General features: G+C 36.2%; 2 protein-coding genes across 2 annotated transcripts in view; one reads left to right on the forward strand and one right to left on the reverse strand.

Annotated features, from left to right (window-relative positions):
- The window catches only part of CCDC146 (coiled-coil domain containing 146), a 144,023-nt gene that overhangs the window by 67,036 nt on the left and 57,384 nt on the right, over window positions 1-19,603 (reverse strand). The gene's annotated exons all lie outside the window — the stretch shown is intronic.
- Window positions 11,553-17,891, forward strand: FGL2 (fibrinogen like 2). The gene is made up of 2 exons (XM_043872042.1): window positions 11,553-12,333; window positions 14,513-17,891. Exons 1-2 carry the CDS (start codon window positions 11,718-11,720, stop codon window positions 15,220-15,222), a joined length of 1,326 nt encoding a protein of 441 aa, XP_043727977.1. The 5' UTR covers window positions 11,553-11,717; the 3' UTR covers window positions 15,223-17,891.

The following is a 19,603-nucleotide window of genomic DNA, read 5'->3' on the forward strand; positions in this document are numbered from 1 at the left end:
GGTATAATTCACCTGTGAAGTCAAGTGGTCCTGGACTTTTGTTTCTCAGGAGGTTTTTTAAAAAATTATTTACTTATTTATGGTTGCACTGAGTCTTTGTTGCTGTTCTCAGGCTTTCTCTAGTTGCAACAAGTGGGGGGCCACCCTTCGTTGCAGCGTGTGAGCGTCTCATTGTGGTGGCTTCTCTTGTTGTAGAACACAGGCTCTGGGGCGTGGGCTTCAGTAGTTGCGGCACATGGGCTCAGTAGTTGTGGCTTGTGGGCCCTAGAGTGCAGGCTCAGTAGTTGAGGCTCACTGGCTTAGTTGCTCTGTGGCACGTGGAATCTTCCTGGACCAGGGATCAAACCCATGTTCCCTGAATTGCCAGGCAGACTTGTCCACTGTACCACCAGGGAAGTCCTGTTGGGAGTTTTTAAATTACTAATTCAATTGCAGTACTTCTAACTGGTCTGGTCATATTTTCTATTTCTTCCTATTTCAGTCTTGGTAGATTGTACATTTATAGGAATTCATCTATTTCTTCTCGGCTGTCCACTTTATTGGTATATAACTGTTCTTAGTAATCGCTAATGCCTCTCTGTATGTCCGTGGTGTTGGTTGTAACTTCTTTTTCATTATTGATTTTATTGTTTTGGACCCCCTTTTTTTCTTAATGAGTCTGGCTAAAGGTTTATCAGTTTTGTTTATCTTTTCAAAGAACTATTAGTTTCCTTGATCTTTTCTATTTTTTAAGTCTCTATTTCACTTATTTATGCTCTCATCCTTATGAGTTCTTTTCTCTTACTAACTTTGGGTTTGTTCCTTTAGGTGTAAGGTTCTAGTTCTTTCATGTATAAGGTTAGGTTGTTTGAGATTTTTCTTGCTTCCTGAGAATTTCTGTATTTCCTCATTTTTTTTTTTAATGAACAAGCATTACATTTATAATCAGAAAATTTTTCTATGAAAAGAGATTTAAAAAGTTTTTTTTTCACATGTCCTCTAGAATGTAGCTCTGGACAGGGTGAGGCATAAGATGTCTTTAAAAAATTATTATTCTAAGAACTTATATTCTAAGCCAAACAACACAAACAAGCATAAAAAACAGGTGGAAAATTGTAGCAATGGATTATGTTTTATATAATTAAAAATTGTAGCAATGGATTATGGATTATATACATATGTATATGTAATATATACATAAAAGTATAAAGGAAATTGAATCATATAGCAAGACATGTGAATAGTTCATTTGGTAACTCCCAGTTATTTTGAAATATAAGGAAACTACTGCTTTCTAAAACCCCAGAAGCATTTAGCTAGGAAAGTTTTAATATGGGTGGACCTTATTTTTGTAGCATATTTCTCTAGTCTAACTACAAATTAAGGGTACTGTAGAGATCAGTATAAGTAGATGGTGTGGAATTGGGAGACTTGAGCAGCCTTGGTCAGGCATGGGCAGGACATTTAGTTGTTTTGAGACCTCCTTGCTTATCTGTAAAATGAAGCGGCTGATAACATGTCCTGATAACATGTAATGTAATTTCCTGAAGTTTTACAGCACTAGAAAAGTGTGAAATAGTTGTTTAATATTAAAGTTCATTTAATAAACTAAAAGCAGTTTGTTTTAGATATTTTATATTAATTACTGGAATACATATCTAATATATTCAACTTCCACCATAATAATATTATTATTCTATTTGCTATAGTAGTGTTATTTTAAAATATGAAAAATACAAGAAATCACAGTGAATTAAATTGTTATGAAAGCAAATAGCTCCACAGTAAAACTCCTTTAAACATTGGAAATTGGGTATGTTGGCTAAAAATTTACATTGTTTGTAAAGTAAAGCTATTTGGAACTTCTATGCCCTAAAAGTTTATTTAACTTCATTTATATCAATGTAATAATACAATCTGAAGCAATTATTAACACAACTGACCACTGTGAAAATGATGGATAAAGCATTTATCTTTGATGCCCTAATGCTTGGATGCAGTCATGTCCTCTAACTTTGTTCTCTCAATACCCATTCCGGAAAAGAAATCCTATAAAATTAGCTTTACATATGGACTTAATATCTTCTTTAAACAAAACACAGACCCCACCATAATTCAATTTCTCTCCCTCTTTCCCCCTTGAGTCTCTTTTCTTTGTTTCTTTGTCATCTTTATCCCACCACCTTCATAGCTCTGGGCTCCACTACATTCCTCTGCGCTATGTTTCTGTTTTCTGTGTTTGGGTGGAAATTAGCAGGAAAATTAGAAAAGATGGGCCACATAATAAGCAGCAGATTATAGCTAGCTGTGGAGCAGGGAGGAAGAGCAACTTAACTCAGCCTAGATTCTCCAAGTCAGGCTAAAGCCCTCTTCTGGGTCTTGCCTTAGAAAAGAGAAAAGTAAACCACCCACCAATCCACATGCTTGTAGTTGCTAAAGAACAACTTCTTCTTCCTCCCTGCCCCTACTGCTTCACAATGCAGAATCAAAGATAAAACAGGAGGGAAAAAATAGGGAAAACAGCATATATAAAAGCAAAAAGTTTTAATATATTTACCTTCTATGCTCTTATATTTTCAGTGCTACAACTGTATCTTTATTCTGTGCATTCTGCAGAATCCATACTTTATTGAATTAATAAACCCTATGCTCATTAGGGCTCCTCAGGTGGCGCTAGTGGTAAAGAACCACCTGCCGATGCTGGAGACATAAGAGATGCAAGTTCAATCCCTAGGTTGGGAAGGTCCCCCAGAGGAGGGCATGAAACAAAACCGACTCCAGTATTTGTGCCTGGAGAACCCCATAGACAGAGGAGCCTGGTGGGCCACAGCCCGTGGGGTCCCAGAGAGTTGGATATTACTGAAGCAGCTTAGCATGCACATGCTTATTAAAGTAAAATTTAGACCTAGGGAAGCTATACATGCCATTTATATAAAATAGGATTTTCTTTTTAAAATCCCTTTCATTCCAAACACTTGTTTTTCTCTGCTTTGTAAATGGATCATTTCGGAGTGGCAGCAATTATGGAGGTGGGTTAAGACACAGAGAAATAAGCCTAATAAAGAAAAGAAAGTTCTCTTCTCTGCCAGGCAGTGTATATCCAACATAGCCATCTTTATATACAGACACTGTGCAATCTTTGTGGTCTAATTTGAAAAGAATGACTCTAAAAGTGGCTATTTTCAGAGTTAGCAAAGGAAGAGGCCAATGCCATGGCATTGAGGGAGGGAGCTGAGGGGTGCAAAAGACCTCAGTGCGCTTACTGACCCCCTCTCTAAGGCCAAACATACTGTCCTGGCCCAAGGCTGGCTCTGGTTTGAACTACTTTGCAGCTTAAAGCTCCACAAAGTGAGGAATGGGTCTGGTTTTTCACTGTTGTCATCCCCAGGGTCAGTACAGAGCACGACTCAATAAATGGAAAATAAGGACTCATTGAATGGAGGAATAACAAAAATGAAGTAGGTCTTTATAATTTTCCATTGGAATTAATGATTTAATCAAAGGACCATCTGCACTTATAACTTTCTATGCTATTATATGGCTTCTAAGTAATAACATTTAGTCATCAACTATTACACCTGAAAAGGACCTTGAGATCTCTAATCTGACCTCATATTACAGATGAGGAAAAGTGACAAGAAAGCTGGAGTTTGCTCACTAAGATCATGGGTTTCTGGACTACCACCCTAAGGCTCTTTTCACCCTGTCATGTCATGCTGTTTTTAAGATGATAATGGTAGTAAATGGAAACTTACTTTAAGCCTATGTTTATACCATAACTGACCACAACTTATGCATATATTTTGTCATCTTTTTGTGCAACAAAAATTGTTAAAGCTGAACTTTAATATATATAAATTATCAAAACACATGCCATATCATTTGTACATGTAAACATGATTGAAATAAATACACAAGCAGAGAAAGCTGTGGTAAATAGTGGTGGACACTTTAAAATAAGCAAAATAAGGGCCAAGCAATTTTACATTTGTTGATAATGATCAAGAAATGGTTTCTTATACTCTGAAAATTTTTCAGTGCAAACAACAGGATATGACTGAAATCATAGATAACATCAAGCCAACAGCAGAGAAAGAAACTCAGTAAGATAGACTATACTTCAGAATGCTATAGTTTGAATCATGTTTAAAAAGATTTACTTAGAAGAACTTGGATGATGAGTTATCGGTGTGTTCAAATGTTTACTATTAAATTACTACATTTACTCCATTTCCTAAGTTTTCTTTAGTTATTAGCACAGTGGAAATCAGCTTAAAATGAACATTTATTGAGAATTCATATACTGAGATGTATTTCATAAGATAAACTTGAGTCTTTTAAAAACAAATTTTGAAGAAAATAAAGAACAAGCATTCAAAAGATATACATTCAACATGAAATTATTCAAGTGGCATGGAATTAGTTTAATAGTTTTGCTTTTCCATAATAATTTAATTGTTTAAGATGCACACTATATTTATGAATGAACTGAAACAAATTCCTAAGTTAAATTTTATTATTCAGTTTAAATTGATATAACTATATAATATAAATGATATTGCATGATATTATATACAATTATATAGAATATAATTAGACATATGTAATATGTTACATATTATATAAATTCATATTTTTATATTATTTTTAAATGCCTAGTAAAGACAAAACAAATAATACCCTAAGGAACACAAATGATAAAACAGATAAAACCAAATTAACACTTAACTTGAAATGGCTATATAGACATTTCCAAGAATTTAAAGCCTTGGATTTTGTAACAATATACAGTGAATCTTAATTATCCATGTACTGTGTGTTTGCGAATTTGCTTACTTATTAGAATTTAGTTGCAACCCCAAGATAATACCCCAAGATAATAATGGGCTTTGGGGACCATTTGCAGACACGTGCAGGGCCGTGAAAAGTTTGAGTTGCCCACCGCGTACATTCCCAGCTAAGCTCAGAGATCAACACTGCTGTTTTGTTTCCTCTCTCATACTGTAAACAAGTGCTCTTTTTGTGATCTAAATGCCATGTTTTTCAACATTTTTGTGTTTTTTTTCCATTTATTTTTATTCGTTGGAGGCTAATTACCTTTTGTGTTTTTTTAATTGATATTTTCACTATTTAAAATGGCCCGTGAGCATAGTTCTGAGGTACTATCAAGTTGTTCCTCAGTGCAAGAAAGTTGTGATAAACCTTAAGGAGAAAATACATGGGTTAGAAAAGCTTCCTTCAGTCATGAATTATTGTTCTCTTGGCCATGAATTTTGTGTTAATGAATTAATAATATATGTTAAATAAGATGTCTTTAAACAGAAACATATTTAAAATAAGGTTATATATTGATCATTTGACAAAAATATTATGACCAGAGAGGCTCATAGAGACCTAACCCTATATTTCCCCTAGGGGCAATGGATTGGTATTTGCTAATTCAGTGTTTGTGGTGACTTTAGAAGATATAACTACCATAAATTATGAGAAACAATGGGAAGACACACAAAAAAACACAATTTCACTTTTTTTATGATTTCTTTCTTACAGTATTTGTTTTGTTCGAGAAATATGAAAGGAAGCTCAAGATCAATCTCTAATACAAGATACAAAGATATATTTTGTTTCCTCATTGGTTATATGAAGATTTTTAAGTCTCTGGAAATTTAGAAAAATGACAGCAAAATTAGATGCCATGCCCCATGGATCTCTTGGATCCTCCATGATCCCCTTCTTGGTGTGGGATACATAGTAAAGAGATTTTGTTGATAAGGTATTGACAGATGAACATTCCAAGACTCCCATGGAATATTCCAGTTTCATAAAATTTTAACCTGAGAATCCCTGGATACCCCACTGAAGACAGGCCATTAGTACATCAAGTGATTTTATGTTCTGTAGTCTTATAAAGAGTGAACCTTTGGATATTTCTGTTGATCCAGAACCCCTCTAAGGACCCACATAGTGGATCCTTCATGGAAGGTCCATGCTGGAGGGATTCCTAGTTTAAATCACATCATCTATGCTAGTGTGAAGTACTTGCAAGATGTAACAAAGAACCTACCAACTGTTATTCTAGCTTTAACCCAAATCAGGCAATTCTTGATCTTTCTGTGGGTTGCTGAAATTAGGCTTTTGTTTAAAGTTCTTTCCATGAGATATGCAATGAACCTTTAAGGAGTATTAAGATAAACAATATTTACTGTTGAGATTTCAATTCAAGTAGTTTAAAAAGTGAACATTTTAATTTTTACCATGAAAGCATGCACTCCCTAAAGAATTATTTAATAAGTCAGAAACTACAAATATGTTAAATTAATAGGTGTAATATCAACGAAGGGATCTCAACATTACAAATAATAATAATTATTAAATTTACTTACTCCCTTTGATAAAAATAGAAACATAAAGGGTTTATTTAAAAAAAAATTGTATTAAGGGAAATGAAAATTTGCTTTTGTAATCAGATCCAGATACAGTAAATGCAGATCCCTTCTAAAAGAAAAGAAGATTGAATATGTTGTGAACATGGACTGATGAAAGCACTTTTCACATAGGCTTTTTTTTTTTCATTTATTTTTATTAGTTGGAGACTAATTACTTTACAATATTGTAGTGTTTTTTGCCATACATTGACATGAATCAGCCATGGATTTACATATGTCCCCCTTCCCGATCCCCCCTCCCACACACATAGGGCTTATACAAACATATCTTACTACTTTAAAATTCCAACATATATTGATGTTAATTTGTTTAGATCTGAAAAACAAGTGCGTATAATGTATCAGTTTTACGTTGAGAGTGGATATGGGATTGAAGGTTCTGACTGCCCTCATCAGTAAATGATCCTAGGAGTCAGGACAGGCTGAGCATGAGAAAGTCCAGAATGGTTTCCTCGCAAGAGGGAGAAGACAGAGAATCAAGGTCAGAGGGTGGGAATTTTGTGCAAGTTGAGGACAGGAAGTCAGCTCTTCAAGTTTTTGGTCATTTGATGGCTGACTCCTTGAAACCCTCTCCCCTGGTCTTTGTGACACTGTACTCTTCTGATTCTCATATTTTACAATCCTTTTGGTTCCTGTGGTTTCAAATTGACATCCATTTCCATTCTGTGCTGTGTGTAATACTTAGATATTCAACTGTATATTAGATATTTCTACTTGGTGGCTTGTCACTCTATTCAAGACAGAAATACTACTGCTACACTCTCCCCAATTTACTGCTCCCTTTCGACTCTCACAGAGAAGGCAATGGCACCCCACTCCAGTACTCTTGCCTGGAAAATCCTGTGGATGGAGGAGCCTGGTGGGGTGCGGTCCATGGGGTCGCTAAGAGTCGGACACGACTGAGCAACTTCACATTCACTTTTCACTTTCACACATTGGAGAAGGAAATGGCATACCACTCCAGTATTCTTGTCTGAGAAATCCCATGGACAGGAGGGACAGAGGCAAGCTACAGTCCATGGGGTCACAAAGAGCTGGACACCACTTAGCGACTAAACACACACACACACACAGACACAGACACACACACACACACACACACACAACAATAGCTGCTACCCCTTCACCACCCCTTCTGCCACCATGCTAGCACCTTTCATGTGCAATAGCATTTCCTACTGGTTTCTAGCAGAAGATTCATTCTTAAAAACTGTGTTAAAGAAAAAGATTCCCATTCTCAATCATAATTTTTAAAATGCAGCATATATTATTTAGCTTATGGCCAGCTATAATGCATGCTAGTAAATGACTGATAATTTTCAGATCCACCTGTCCTGGAACTCTATTTTGACATAACATTTATCAACATCTAGTCACTCATGTTCCAGAAAACACACTTTGGGAATCAATAACTTAGACTATTTAAATGGCCTCTAAACTGTTCTCCTTACCTAATCTTTCCCTTTCCAATGTGCCTACAGTTTCAATGATTAACTTCTCTCAAATGCTTCACTGATTAAATTATTTCTTTGCTCAAAACTTTCAGTGAGTCCCCACTTATCTAAGCAGTGATTTAAGTACCAGGCTCTCCACAACATGGTACCAGTATTCTTTTTCAGTATTATCTCCCTGCCCCCCACATGACAGGATGGCATAGGAGAAAAGACATGAACTTTGGAGTAAGACCAGGTTCAAATTCCAGCTCTGTTGCTTGTTGTTGTTGTTCAGTAGTGTCTGACTCTTTTCGACCCCATGGACTGAAGCAGGCCAGGCTTCCCTGTCCTTCACCATCCCCTGGGCCTTGCTCAAACTCATGTCCACTGAGTTGGTGATGCCATCCAACTGTCTCATCCTCTGTCATCCCCTTCTCCTCCTGCCCTCAATCTTTCCCAGCATCAGGCTCTTTTCTAATGAGTGGGCTCTTCGCACCAGGTGGCCAAAGTATGGGAGCTTCAGCTTCAGCATCAGTCCTTCCAATCAATATTGAGGATTGATTTCCTGGTTTGATCTCCTTGCTGTCCAAGGGACTCTCAAGAGTCTTCTCCAACACCACAGTTCAAAAACATCAATTCTTTGGCACTCAGCCGTCTTTATGGTCCAACTCTCACATCCATACATGACTACTGGAAAAACCATAGCTTTGATGATACGGACCTTTGTTGGCAAAGTGATGTCTCTGCTTTTTAATACACTGTCCCTTAAAAAGTGTGAAACTATAGGCAAATCATTTATTTCTTTGAACTCTTTCTCTGCTCATCTGCACATACAGGAAGTAACTGTGTGGATGGGAGGATGTAGTGATACAGTATTTGTGAAAGCTTCTTGAACAACTGTAGCAACTCTCTGCCCCCATGGGCTATAAATTTACTAGGCAGGTTGAGCCTCTTTCATGTGCTAGTCAGTGTCTGCCCGTGGTAAGTGAACAATAATCTTTTAAAATTAAGAACTCAGAATCCCATCTATTAATGTCAATAAAAATGATTAATAAAGCAATTTTCTGCCTTTACTTTGGGTATTTTCTATGGTCCTGAAGGGACAGGAACCAGTTCCCATAGCACATCCAAACATTTTAGGTGGCACTATAACACTGGCCTTCGGCTAAGTGGGGTTTGCAGGGCCCAAGAATCAACAGCAGTACCTGGAAAGCAAATCCTTGATTCACAGGGATGAAACAACAGCCCAATGCAAGAGTCATAAAGCTGTACTTTTGTTAGATTTAGAAAAGCTTAAAAGTGCTTAAGATTTCACTTGAAAGTTCAACATGAACAAAATGCAAAGTCCTCAATACTCCTTCCTAAGAAGGAAAAGGGGATTTTTGTTTGATGTCTGCAGCCTAAGTGCCTGGAATAGTGTCTTGCATGTACAGGATGCTCAGTTAATATAGGATGGGTGGATCCATCTTTTATATGCTCTAGTGTACGTATCTTTATGTTTGGAATATACAAATCTGAGTATACAGATCTTTAATAAATACTTGACTGGACTTGACTGACTAAATGTGTGGATTAAAAAAACATATACTTATTAAACCCAACTGTGCCAGGTGTTAGTTGCAGCACACAGGATCTTAGTTGCCTGACTAGGCATCGAACCTGGGCACCTTGCATTGGCAGTGTGGAGTCTTAGCCACTGTACCACCAGGGAAGTCCCTAAACATGTGGATTTAGAGTCAATTCAGTCAAAGGCATTCAATAACGTACCTTAAACTAAACATTGTTCCTATGTATTTCTACTTTATAAGATATTTTAATCTATTATCTATATTATCATCATTCTTATTCTTTTTAAAATTCCCTAATCACTCATTTATTTCTCCCCTCACAATAAGGGAGTGTCACAGCTTGAAAGTGGGTGAGGAGAGAGAAATGAAATTAGGAGATTAAATATATATATTTTAGTCAAAAAGTTAAGAGTGTATCTAAGATTTATTTGAATATATTAAATGGAATGAAGAGAAAAACAAGCTTAATTTTTTAAAAAGCTGGAAGAAGATGGAGGAAAATGAGACCTAAGGTGTGTATAACATGTTTGTCAAATTTGTTTGGAAAGAATGTTACATTTTATACACTGCATTTTTCCTTCAGCACTCCAGCACTCAAGGTGTTTATAACTATCATTGCTGGATGAGGGAAGAATAGCCAAACCCCTCCTTCACAGTTACAGGAACCAAGATTCAGCAAAGCTAATGATAGATCCAATAAAAAGTAGATCCAGAGGTAGAATCTAGGTCCCCTGAGTATTCAGGAACAAATACAGTTTGTAAGTGTAAAGTGAACCTGACACATTTAGAGAACACGAATAGTTAGGTTGAATAGGAGAGTTGGGCTGGGATGGAGGAGTATATAGAAAAAAGAATAGGAAATCAGGTTAAAGAAATACATAAGAGACAGATTGTAGAGTACTGCAAATGATGATAGTAAGAATTTAGATTTTTAGCCATAATTTTGAAATGGTTTTTAAAGCCATAAAATCCTTTTAAAATAAATCTTGTTTTAGTCGCTAAGTCATACCTGACTCTCTGTGACCCCAAGGACTGTAGCCTGCCAGGCCCCTCTGTCCATGGGAATAGCAACCCACTCCAGTATTCTTGCTTGGGAAATCTCATAGACAGAGGAGCCTGGCGGTACATGGGGTTGCAGAAGAGTCAGGAACAATTTAGCAACTAAACCACCACTACCACCAATAAGAAATCTTGTATGAGATGCCAATATGTAAAACAAATTAAAAGGAAGTGGTTTCTCCAATAAAAGCTGTTCCCTCTTCCTGCCCTCAACCTCTCAGGAGAAAAGTTTGAAAACTGTGGGAAAAAAAGTTTGAAAAGTATGAAGTCAGGAATGCAGACATGTTCGCGGCAAAGTAGTGACGTAGCAAGTGGCATGGGGACCAAGCGGAGGGCCCACTGTGGAGGCAGAAAGCACAGAGGTGGGACTGGTAGGGCTGCCAGGAGGAAGGGAAGGCAAAGATGCTCGAGACAAGGGAAGGAGCAGAACACAGATGGACTAGTTCACAGACTCACTTGGGTGGTGGCAGGACAGCACAGTCACAAAACTGCCAAAGGGCAAAGGAGGAGGCTGCTGGTTTTGATGAAAGACAATGTTGTACCTTATAAAGTGTTTTCATCATTTAGACATTTCTCCTACACTGTGCGACGGTCAAAGAAATAGAAAGCAGAACTTTTTTTCTTTACTGGTTTTCTTCCCCTTTTCGAATAGATTAAACAAAAGTCCACTGCAAGAGTCAGAAAGTTGAGCTTTATTATATTTAAAATTGTGTTTAAGTGCTTGAGATTTCACCTGAAAGCCCAATGTGAAGAAACTACAGGATTCTCGATGGCTTATTCCAAAAAGAATAAAAAGAACCATATCCATTTTGGTAACATTTCTGTCCTTCACACAATCTGGATAGCTAGCACATTCAATTTTATCTTTAAAAACTATTTCCCCCACTGGGGAGTTAAGTATCATGAAATGATTTACTCCAAGTACAATTATTTTCTTGTGCTTCATTAAATAAACAATGAAAGTGAAACTTGTTGAATATGTGCATCTGACTGGCTGCACGAATTCCAAAGAGGATGATTTTGATTGAGAATAAATAACAGTTTTGGCAAACTGAGTTTGATGAGGACAGTCTCTTCCTCCGCGTTTCTGAGACTTGTGATGCAAAGAGCTCCCGCCCTTTCCTGAGAACACAGAAAGCCTGACTCAGGCCGGCCGCTGGCAGCTGCCGCTCTTTAAAACAGCTCCAGCCCGGCACCCTTCCCTACTGGGGTGAGTGAGCGCCACCGCAAAGATGAAACTGGCGAACTGGTGCTGGCTGAGCTCAACTGTCCTTGCTACATATGGTTTTTTGGTTGTGGCAAACAATGCAACAGAGGAAATTAAAGATGAAGCAGCCCAGGATGCCTGCCGGGTGAGACTAGAAAGCAGAGGGAGATGTGAGGAGGAAGGCGAATGTCCCTACCAGGTGAACCTGCCCCCGCTGACTATTCAGCTCCCCAAGCAGTTCAGCAGGATCGAGGAGGTGTTCAAAGAAGTTCAGAATCTCAAGGAAATTGTAAGTAGCCTGAAGAAGACTTGCCAAGACTGCAAACTGCAGGCTGATGACAATCGAGACCCGGGAAGAAATGGATTGCTGTTACCAGGCACAGGAGCCCCGGGAGAAACTGGGGACAACAGAGTGAGGGAATTAGAGAGCGAGGTTAACAAACTGTCCTCTGACCTTCAGAATGCCAAGGAGGAGATCGACGTGCTTCAGGGTCGCCTGGAGAAGCTGAATCTTGTAAATATGAACAACATAGAACATTATGTTGATAGCAAAGTGGCAAACCTCACATTTGTTGTCAATAGTTTGGATGGCAAGTGTTCATCTAAGTGTCCCAGTCAAGAACAAATACAATCACTCCCAGGTATGTATAATAATGTTTTCTTATCATTTGTTGATGAATGTTATATAACTCAATAGGATCTATAAACATTAACCTGATAAATTATGTTAAATAAAGGACAAATTAAAAGTTAAGCCTTTTATTCATCAAGGTAGTACAAGGGAAACTATTATCTTTCTAAATGTGACCACAGAAAAGAGATAGGACCTAATTACAAAAAAAAAAAAATCATAATGAGTTCTGTATCCATTTTAAAGCACTTTTAAAGATCTTATTTGCTGACACCAAAGCTACACACAAACAGGAGTGGAGAGAATGTCTTAATGTTTCGGTGACTTTAACTTACTTATTTGTTCACTGAAGTATCTGAAAACAATAGAGTTAAGGCAGTGTTTGTGGTTGTACCCTGTTCGCAAATCAGTTTTTTTGTGGTTGGGTGATTGCTCCTTAAACAGCAACAAGAGACCTTTGAAAGATTTTAGCAAGTAATCTGCAGTTAATAATCCCAAACATCTAGTGGAAATGGGAGATTTTCTAGATCGGATAAAAATAGTTATATGGCTTCATGTGTGTGCAAAACTTTTTACTTTGAGACCTAGTGGCACAAAAACTATTTTATGCAGAGTTTTGGCATGCTACTAAGGAAAGGAATACATTCTTATTTCTTCCTTTCTTTTATTAGAGTTCAAGCATATAGCAGTAGAATCCATCCTCCCCATCCAGATTATTTGAATTAACTTTAATAAATACATGTGAAAGACCACAAACCTAACTACCCACTCTGTCCAAGAACTGCTGGCTGTGGCACTGGTTCCCCCAAACACTGGTTTTCCACATGAGTTCTTGGGACCCTTGCTGATGGTCTTCTGAAAGCCGTCTCTAAGAGTGTGACGTTGAAGGGGTGTGGTGCCTGCGGCAGAGATCGCGTTCCTTTGAAAGAAGCACCTCATGTGTGCTCCACTCCCAGGGAATCAACCAGTGAAGGTGTTTGGGAGTTTCAAGGACCACTGTTGCTAATACTCCCAGCAGCCTGTATCTAAATGGACCCTGCACATTGCAAGGCAGAGGTTCATGTCGCAGGTGGCATACCTGGGTGCGCATTAAATTGGTACTGCATGGCAATGTGTAATGACAAGAACAAGATTCTGCTATTTTTCTACTAAAGTTTTGGGGAACTATCTGAATATTCTGAGTTCTAAACAGACATGAAGTGATCATTTGTGGCTCATAGTGGCTTGTATTAAACTTGCCTGATCTGGCAAGGATTTTTATAAAAATTATTTTGGAGTAAATATCTCTAGTGGTTCCTAAAGAGCCACATTATTTGATTATTATACTTATCCTGAATATAATCACCTATGGTTTCCTTCTAAAAACCAAACATGTGAAACGCTAAATATTTTCCTGGATAATAAATTCAGAATAAGGATATTCATGTATTAGTGAAGTTTTTTTTTTTTTTAACTTGAGCTTCTTTAATTGTCAAGCAAGTAAGATAAATGGAAATGTTGGTCAATGCTGTATTTTAGAATTTTAATAAATCATTTGGAATAATCTTCTAAAATGGCCTGAAAGTGAAGTATATCAGCCTCTTTAGGCGAAAGGAAATAGAAGCCTGTGCGTCCTCTGTATGCATGGAATGCAGTTCTAGGAGAGTGGGAATCATCTGAGTTTCAGGACTAAGGAATGAAGTGGTTACAATGACAAGCTTTGCTCTGTCCTGGCTCTGCCATTCAAAGATCCCATGAAGTTGAGCAAGCCACTGATCCTTTTTGAGCCTAAATATTCTTTTTCACCAGCAGAGTGGTAATACTACCTACATCATACAGTTTACGTGCAGATCAACTGTAAAAATGTCACCAAGTCATTGGCAGAATCTCTAAGACACAGGCAGAGCCCTCACTAAATATCATTAAATTACTAAAACTATCACTTTTATTTCTTATTGTTATTACTTGTTAATATTGTCAATATTATTAAACCAAGAGTGTGTTAAAGAACTTTGCCTGCTTTATAACACCGAGGCCTTGTTCTGAGGCTTTAATAAGCATTTGCTAAACAGGTTCAAGTAATTAGCCAAGCAAGGTTTCATTGTCACCATTGATCGAATTATCAAACTGCTTTTGTGCATATCAAGAATTCTTTAGATGCTTAGTTTTTATTAACAAAATCCAATGCCTTTCTTTTTTTATTCCTTCAGTTCAACAACATCTTATATATAAAGATTGCTCTGAATACTACACAATAGGCAAAAGAAGCAGTGAGCTCTATAGAGTTACACCGGATCCCAGAAATAGTAGCTTCGAAGTTTTCTGTGACATGGAGACCATGGCGGGAGGCTGGACAGTGCTGCAAGCTCGTGTTGATGGAAGCACCAACTTTACCAGAACATGGCATGACTACAAAGTAGGCTTCGGAAACCTCAGGAGAGAATTTTGGCTGGGGAATGATAAAATCCATCTTCTGACTAAGAGTAAGGACATGATTCTCAGAATAGATCTTGAAGACTTTAATGGTGTCAAACTCTATGCCTTGTATGATCACTTTTATGTGGCCAACGAGTTTCTCAAATACCGTCTACACGTTGGTAACTATAATGGCACTGCTGGAGATGCCTTACATTTCAGTAAACATTACAACCACGACCTGAAGTTTTTCACCACCCCGGATAGAGACAATGATCGATACCCCTCTGGGAACTGTGGGCTCTACTACAGTTCAGGCTGGTGGTTTGACGCCTGTCTTTCTGCAAACTTAAATGGCAAATATTATCACCAAAAATACAGAGGTGTCCGAAATGGGATTTTCTGGGGTACCTGGCCTGGCATAAGTGAGGCGCAACCTGGTGGTTACAAGTCCTCCTTCAAAGAAGTCAAAATGATGATCAGACCCAAGCACTTTAAGCCATAAATCACTAATGCTAATTCTTCTGGGTATTTATTACCCAATAGGGCAATTAATTCCTTCAGCACTTTGGAATGTTTCATACTCCTTTTCCATGGCTTAAAATTTATCTCTGAGCAATGGGTTCTTATGCTACATGGCATTTGAAATAAAACTGAAAAATATGCCTTTTAAAGAAGTCCTTTGTCACTATTCTGCTGTTATCCAAATAAACACTTGCAAGCAATTGGGAATATTAAGAATCACGCATTAGACTTATAGTTCTTTTAATTCCTCTTATTTAAAAAGTTTTGTATTACTTATATTACTCATTCTAATTAAAAAATAATTGGTTTTTTTCAGCAGGCTAGATTTTATACAAGTGACCTCTATTTTGACAGAGATTTAAACACATCTTTTCAGGCTATAGTTACTGGGTATTTATTTGTCTCTAAATACCCTCTTCCTCATTATGAGATAAACTTACTCAGTTTATGGCATTTACAGCATTTTAGTTTCCAAGAAAGGGGAAATATATATAATTGAACCTGCTCATGTACAATTTGTGAAATGTAAAATTTTATCATTGAAAATATTTTAAAATGTGATAGTATCATGTCACTCCAACAAGCATTTAGAAAATTAATTTAACCTTAAAGACCATGATTTAAAGGTAATTCTTTTATAGTTTATAACTCTTTAGATGTTTGATGGTAAAAACTGCTTTAATATAAAAAATATTTTCCTTTGCTCTAATGCATAATAGTTTTTAATTTAAGACTGCTCACTGTTGTGCGAAGCTACTGGTAAAGTTTCTTTTGGAGAAGTAGGTGTGGGTGAGGAGTGAAGCACTTATCCAGAGGCTATGACATTCTGAAAGCCAATCTTAGATCCAAAGCATCAATATTACTAAGTGATTCACTTTATACAAAGCTAAATTTATATGGCTAATAGGTAAATCTTCATGTTTATAAATAACTTGAATATGAAATATATAGAAGAGTAGTTCAAATATGTATTTCCACCCTAACTGGTGTATTGCTTACTTTGCTATCAGAACACAGGTTGTTTTTTTTTTTTCTTTTTTTAACACAAGTAGCTAGAATGCTTATAATTCATTAATTCTAAAATGCAAGAATCATATTTAAAGGATTATAAAAATAATTTGTTAAACTTCTCTATTATAAAAAGGAATCATTTCAGAGAGAACAGCAGTATTCTATAGCATGTTTTAAAAATGCTCTAGAATAACATTTGGAAGAATACACAATACTGTATGTGAGTCATAGACATACAGTCAATCTTTAATTTCTAGTGTCTTTTTCTACTAAGGTAGCCAAGTTTTCAAAAGTAAATTCACAAAAATGCAGCTTTACCCATTATTTGAAAATAATTGAGAATAGTATCATTAGGTAAGAAGTTAATTTTTCAAGTATTGCCTTTTTATAGATAATTTGAATCAAAAAGCAAGACATTCTTTTAAAAATATATAATGTACAAAGTTAAGGTAAACATAATGAAAAATTATGTTATTATTAATAATTATTAAAATGCCAAAACAAGGGAAATGCAAATAGAATTAAGTGATTACCAAAATATAAAATATCATTGCAGATTTCAAAGACTTCATATCTCTCAATTGGATACTAAGTGTAAATGTTGTAACTAATTTATTCTTTACTTCTCTTTCTTTTCTGATTTTTACAAAAAGGCTAAGAAGATTTTGATATTATACAATATAATATTTCAGATAAAGGCATTTTTACTTACTGTATGTAACTACTAACATGTATAAATTTAGGCAAATTTCTGAAATGAAAAATAGATTCCTTCAAAAATACAGTTCTAAAAAAAATAGCTCACATAGCAACTATCCACTGATTTTAATAGGATGAAGGTATCATTTCAGGAGAATTTGGCAAATAATTCATTAATCAACATAAATACTCAAAAGCCTGTCTATCTTTCCACCTTATTCAAAGAATCAAAATTTTATTTTCTATTATACATTTATGGCACCTTTCTCATAAATTCTATAACATAGAAATTCCTTTTAGAAGTCAGTTCATGTCACTTATAAAATATATTTTAGAGTTTTATAATTTTTACCATATTGATGGGAATAGATTCTATTTGAGAGAGTTTTTTGCCCTAGCAAAACTATTCACTAATATCATGAGTTAATGTTCACAAATGTGGATTGACTACTAACAAATATTTTAGAGTCTTGTCTTGGTTCCATTTTAATGACTAATATTTGTTATCTGAGGTAACAAATTATTTTTGAGCTTTATCACACTTTGAAAATATTGACTAAGATTAGGTCTTTAGAAATTCTAAATGGAATTGGTTCACTAATCACCGAGAAAAAAAAATCAAATTTTTCTGATAAGTAGTAATGCTCCAAATGAAATGATGACACGTTTATCCAATAAATAAAGAGCTTAAATATACAAGACAAAAGAAATCTGAGTAACAAATTTGCTGCTCCTTATTTTTGAATGTCTACCCAAGGAAAGGGTAGAAGGTTTAAAGATAAAAAGTGATGGGTAACAGTGTCATGATAAGCCTTTGCTTAGAATTCTTATTTTCCTTTATGTATAAAAGGAAATGTTCTTATGTTTATCTAAAACATAAAAATTGGTTTATGTTTTATGTCTTTTAAAAACATTGTAAAATAAAAGATTTAATCATCACATCTATTTATTTCTTCAATTTGGAAACATTAAGTACTATTGTTTATAAAATAATTTCTATATATTTACTGTTAGCTGAAAAGTTGCATAATGTTTACCTAATTAGACAATACCTTTCAGTCACTGATGACTTTAATGAGAACTATTTCATTAACAGGAAGACAGGGGCAAATACAGGAACACCATTATCTTATTTTCCTCTTGAATACTGTTGACACATTTGAAATATGGAAGTTCTGGTTTTATTTTTGTGGCATTTAACCCCATCTCCTCTTTTTTCCATCATTCATGTTGCTGCTCTGGTTTAGTCCTCAACACCCTCTTAGGATAATGCAAGCCCTTCCTAAGTGTGATCTGTGCCCTCAGTTTGAATCTATTCCAACCTGTCCTCCATATCACTACCAGAGGAATGATTCAAAAGTACAATCCCTGGTGGTCCAGTGGTTAAGATGCATGTTCCCAATGTAGGGCTCACAGGTTTAATCTCTGATTGGGGAACTAAGATCCAGCATGCTGACTGGTGCAGCAAAATATATATATATATATATATATATATATATATATATAATTTTGATCATGTTATTTTCCTGCTTAAAACATTTTAACAACTCCTTCTTTTTTTATACAATAAAATTCAGCAAATAAGCTCCTTCATTAACTGATTTCTGCCTATCCTTTCTGCCAATATTCACACTCCTGCCATACTGAATGCCTTGTTCTAGAATAAACCATGTTCTCTCATATTTTCATTACTTTGTGTTATGTTTCATTACTTTGTTGTTCCCTTGGTCTAGGTAGAATGCCATCCTTAACGCCCGCTGAGTTTTATTATCCATGATTAACAGCAGGGACTCAGAAGCCAGAATTAAGTTTTAATTTCAGCTCCATTATTTGCAAGCTCTGTGAGCACAAGCAAAATCACCTAATCTCATTTTTTTGGTTCCTTCAATTATAAAATAGAAGTTAGAGTAGAATCTGACAGAGTTATTGAGAGGATTAAATGAGATAGTGTATATAAGGACCTAGCATATACATATGTATTGTCATCGTTATCATCTTTCTAAATAATTATCTTTTCTGGGCAGCCTTCTCTGATGACATCAAGGGGGGTTTGGTGTCTCTTTCCATTGCTTTTATACCATCCTGTATATTCCTTATTATCCATTACATTATTCAATAATTGTGTAAGTTCTACTCTGAAATCAATCTGTTTGATTAGGATGTAAAGGAAATTTGATACTTGAGTGTTATTACTCAAAGTGGTTCATGAATATGTTACTACAGATGCAGTTCAGTTCAGTTCAGTTCAGTCACTCAGTCGTGTCCGACTCTTTGTGACCCCATGAATCACAGCATGCCAGGCCTCCCTGTCCATCACCAACTCCCAGAGTTTACTCAAACTCATGTCCATTGAGTCAGTGATGCCATCCTCTGTTGTCCCCTTCTCCTCCTGCACCCAATCCCTCCCAGCATCAGGGTCTTTTCCAGTGAGTCAACTCTTCGCATGAGGTGGCCAGAGTATTGGAGTTTCAGCTTCAGCATCAGTCCTTCCAATGAACACCTAGGACTGATCTCTTTTAGGATGGACTGGTTGGATCTCCTTGCAGTCCAAGGGACTCTCAAGAGTCTTCTCCAACACCACAGTTCCAAAAGCATCAATTCTTCTGCGCTCAGCTTTCTTCACAGTCCAACTCTCACTTCCATACATGACC

Source organism: Cervus elaphus, chromosome 18 (genome assembly GCF_910594005.1).
Source record: "Cervus elaphus chromosome 18, mCerEla1.1, whole genome shotgun sequence".
NCBI lineage: Eukaryota > Metazoa > Chordata > Mammalia > Artiodactyla > Cervidae > Cervus > Cervus elaphus.